Source organism: Aythya ferina (genome assembly GCF_964211825.1).
Source record: "Aythya ferina genome assembly, contig: HAP1_SCAFFOLD_29, whole genome shotgun sequence".
In the NCBI taxonomy this organism is placed as follows: domain Eukaryota; kingdom Metazoa; phylum Chordata; class Aves; order Anseriformes; family Anatidae; genus Aythya; species Aythya ferina.
The window spans coordinates 1,765,668-1,767,905 of NW_028181463.1; the positions used below are offsets into that span (position 1 = coordinate 1,765,668).

General features: G+C 48.7%; 1 protein-coding gene across 1 annotated transcript; it reads left to right on the forward strand.

The window, feature by feature from the left end:
- Positions 1 to 371: 371 nt before the first annotated feature.
- LOC311428093 (olfactory receptor 14C36-like) lies at positions 372 to 1,301 on the forward strand (the record flags this gene model as incomplete). Its single annotated transcript, XM_084539650.1, has 1 exon — positions 372 to 1,301. The coding sequence occupies one exon, from the start codon at positions 372 to 374 to the stop codon at positions 1,299 to 1,301; it is 930 nt and encodes a 309-aa protein (XP_084395776.1).
- Positions 1,302 to 2,238: the final 937 nt, after the last annotated feature.

The window sequence follows — 2,238 nt, forward strand, 5'->3', positions numbered from 1 at the left end:
ATAAATATATATATAAAACACCTCCACAGCTCTGCTCTGTAGTTTGGTGGACAGGGAGCAACACTGGGGCAAAACATTTTCAGATCAGGAAGGAAGTGAAACCAACATTTCCCCATGTTCCTCTTCACCTCTTGCTGTAGGACAGGGCTGACTCCTGCAGTGCCCGTAGAAGAGGCCCCTGTTCCAACAGACTCCGTCAGGCAGAATGAATCAGGATGCATGAAAGGGATCTGCCAAATGTCTGCCAGAAAGTGCACAATATAGGTGATGATTTTAAATGAGAAATTGAATTAATTTCCTTCTGATAAATTTCTTGTACTTTATTACTCTCATCCTCTTCTTTGTTCAGGACCACATCTCAAAAAAAGCAGATGTCCAACAGAAGCACCATCACTGAATTCCTCCTGCTGGCATTCGCAGACACGCGCGAGCTGCAGCTCCTGCACTTTGCACTCTTCCTGGGCATCTACCTGGCTGCCCTCCTGGGCAACGGCCTCATCCTCAGTGCCGTAGCCTGCCACCACCACCTCCACACCCCCATGTACTTCTTCCTCCTCAACCTCGCCCTCCTGGACCTGGGCTGCATCTCCACCACTCTGCCCAAAGCCATGGCCAATGCCCTCTGGGACACCAGGGCCATCTCCTATCAAGGCTGTGCTGCACAGGTCTTTCTCTTTGTCTTCTTGATGTCAGCAGAGTTTTCCCTTCTCTCTGTCATGGCCTACGACCGCTATATTGCCATCTGCAAGCCCCTGCACTACGGGAGCCTCCTGGGCAGCAGAGCTTGTGCCCAGATGGCAGCAGCTGCCTGGGGCAGTGGCTTTCTCAATGCTGTCCTGCACACGGCCAACACATTTTCCCTGCCCCTCTGTCGAGGCAATGCTGTGGACCAGTTCTTCTGTGAAATCCCCCACATCCTCATGCTCTCCTGCTCAGATGTCTACCTCAGAGAAGTTGGTGTTCTTCTAGTTAGTGGTTGCTTTGGTGTTGGTTGTTTTGTTTTCATTTTGGTGTCCTATGTTCAGATCCTCAGGGCAGTGCTGAGGATGCCCTCTGAGCAGGGCAAGCACAAAGCCTTTTCCACGTGCCTCCCTCACCTGGCCGTGGTCTCCCTCTTTCTCAGCACTGTCTTGTTTGCCTACCTGAAGCCCCCTTCTATTTCCTCCATATCCTTGGACATGGTGATGGCAGTTCTGTACTCAGTGGTGCCTCCAGCAGTGAACCCCCTTATCTACAGCATGAGGAACCAGGAGCTGAAAGCGACACTGAAGAAACTGATTCTAGTTTTAGTATTTGCTTAGTAATGAACTGTCTCTCTTTTCTAGTTTAACTCAAGTTAATCTCAGGCAATTTGTGCCCTCTAGGTATAGCATTTGTCCTTGTTTGAGCTTGGATAGAGTTAATTTTCTTCCTAGTAGCTGGTAGAGTGCTATGTTTTGGCTTAGGATGAGAAGAATGCTGATAATATGCCGAAGTTTTAATTGTTGCAGAGCAGTGCTTACACCAAGGCAAGGACAGTTCAGTTTCTCACTCTGTCCTGCCAACGGGCAGGATGGGGGTGCAGCAAGAGCTGGGAGGGGACAGACCCAGGACAGCTCACCCAAAGTGGCCAAAGGTGTATTCCCTACCATCTGATGTCATGCTAAACAATAGATAGAGGTGGCTAGCTGGGGCGGGGGGGGGGAGGGTATGGCGGGGGGTTGGAGGAGGGGAGTGATCAGGGTTAGGCTGGGCATCGGTCAGTGGGTGGTGAGCAATTGCATTGTGCATCACTTGTTTTGTACAGATTAGTAGTAGTAGTGCTATTATCATCATTATTGTTATTATTATTTTCCTGTCATAATAAACTGTCTTTATCTCAACTCACAGGCTTCACTTTCCCATTTCTCTCCCCCATCCCAGAGAGGGAGAGGGGAGGGTGAGCAAATGGCTGTGTGGTGTTTAGCTGACGGCTGGGTTAAACTACAGCAGTCCTTTTGGCGCCCAACATGGGGCTCGAAGGGTTCATATAACGACAGATCTGACCAGAGTGTGTTAAAATAAAATTGGTATAAGTATTAGACCTCCTTAACAGTTGCTAGTCACATTGCTGATTGCTTTAATCTCAAGTCTGCTGTGCCTGTTTTCCAAATTGAGTTTTATAGCACGTTACTTTCCACATGTGCTCTCTGTCATGCTGTTTATTCTTTCCAGGCCCTGTTTTAAGATCGTTATGGTACTGTGTGGTGTAACAGTGGC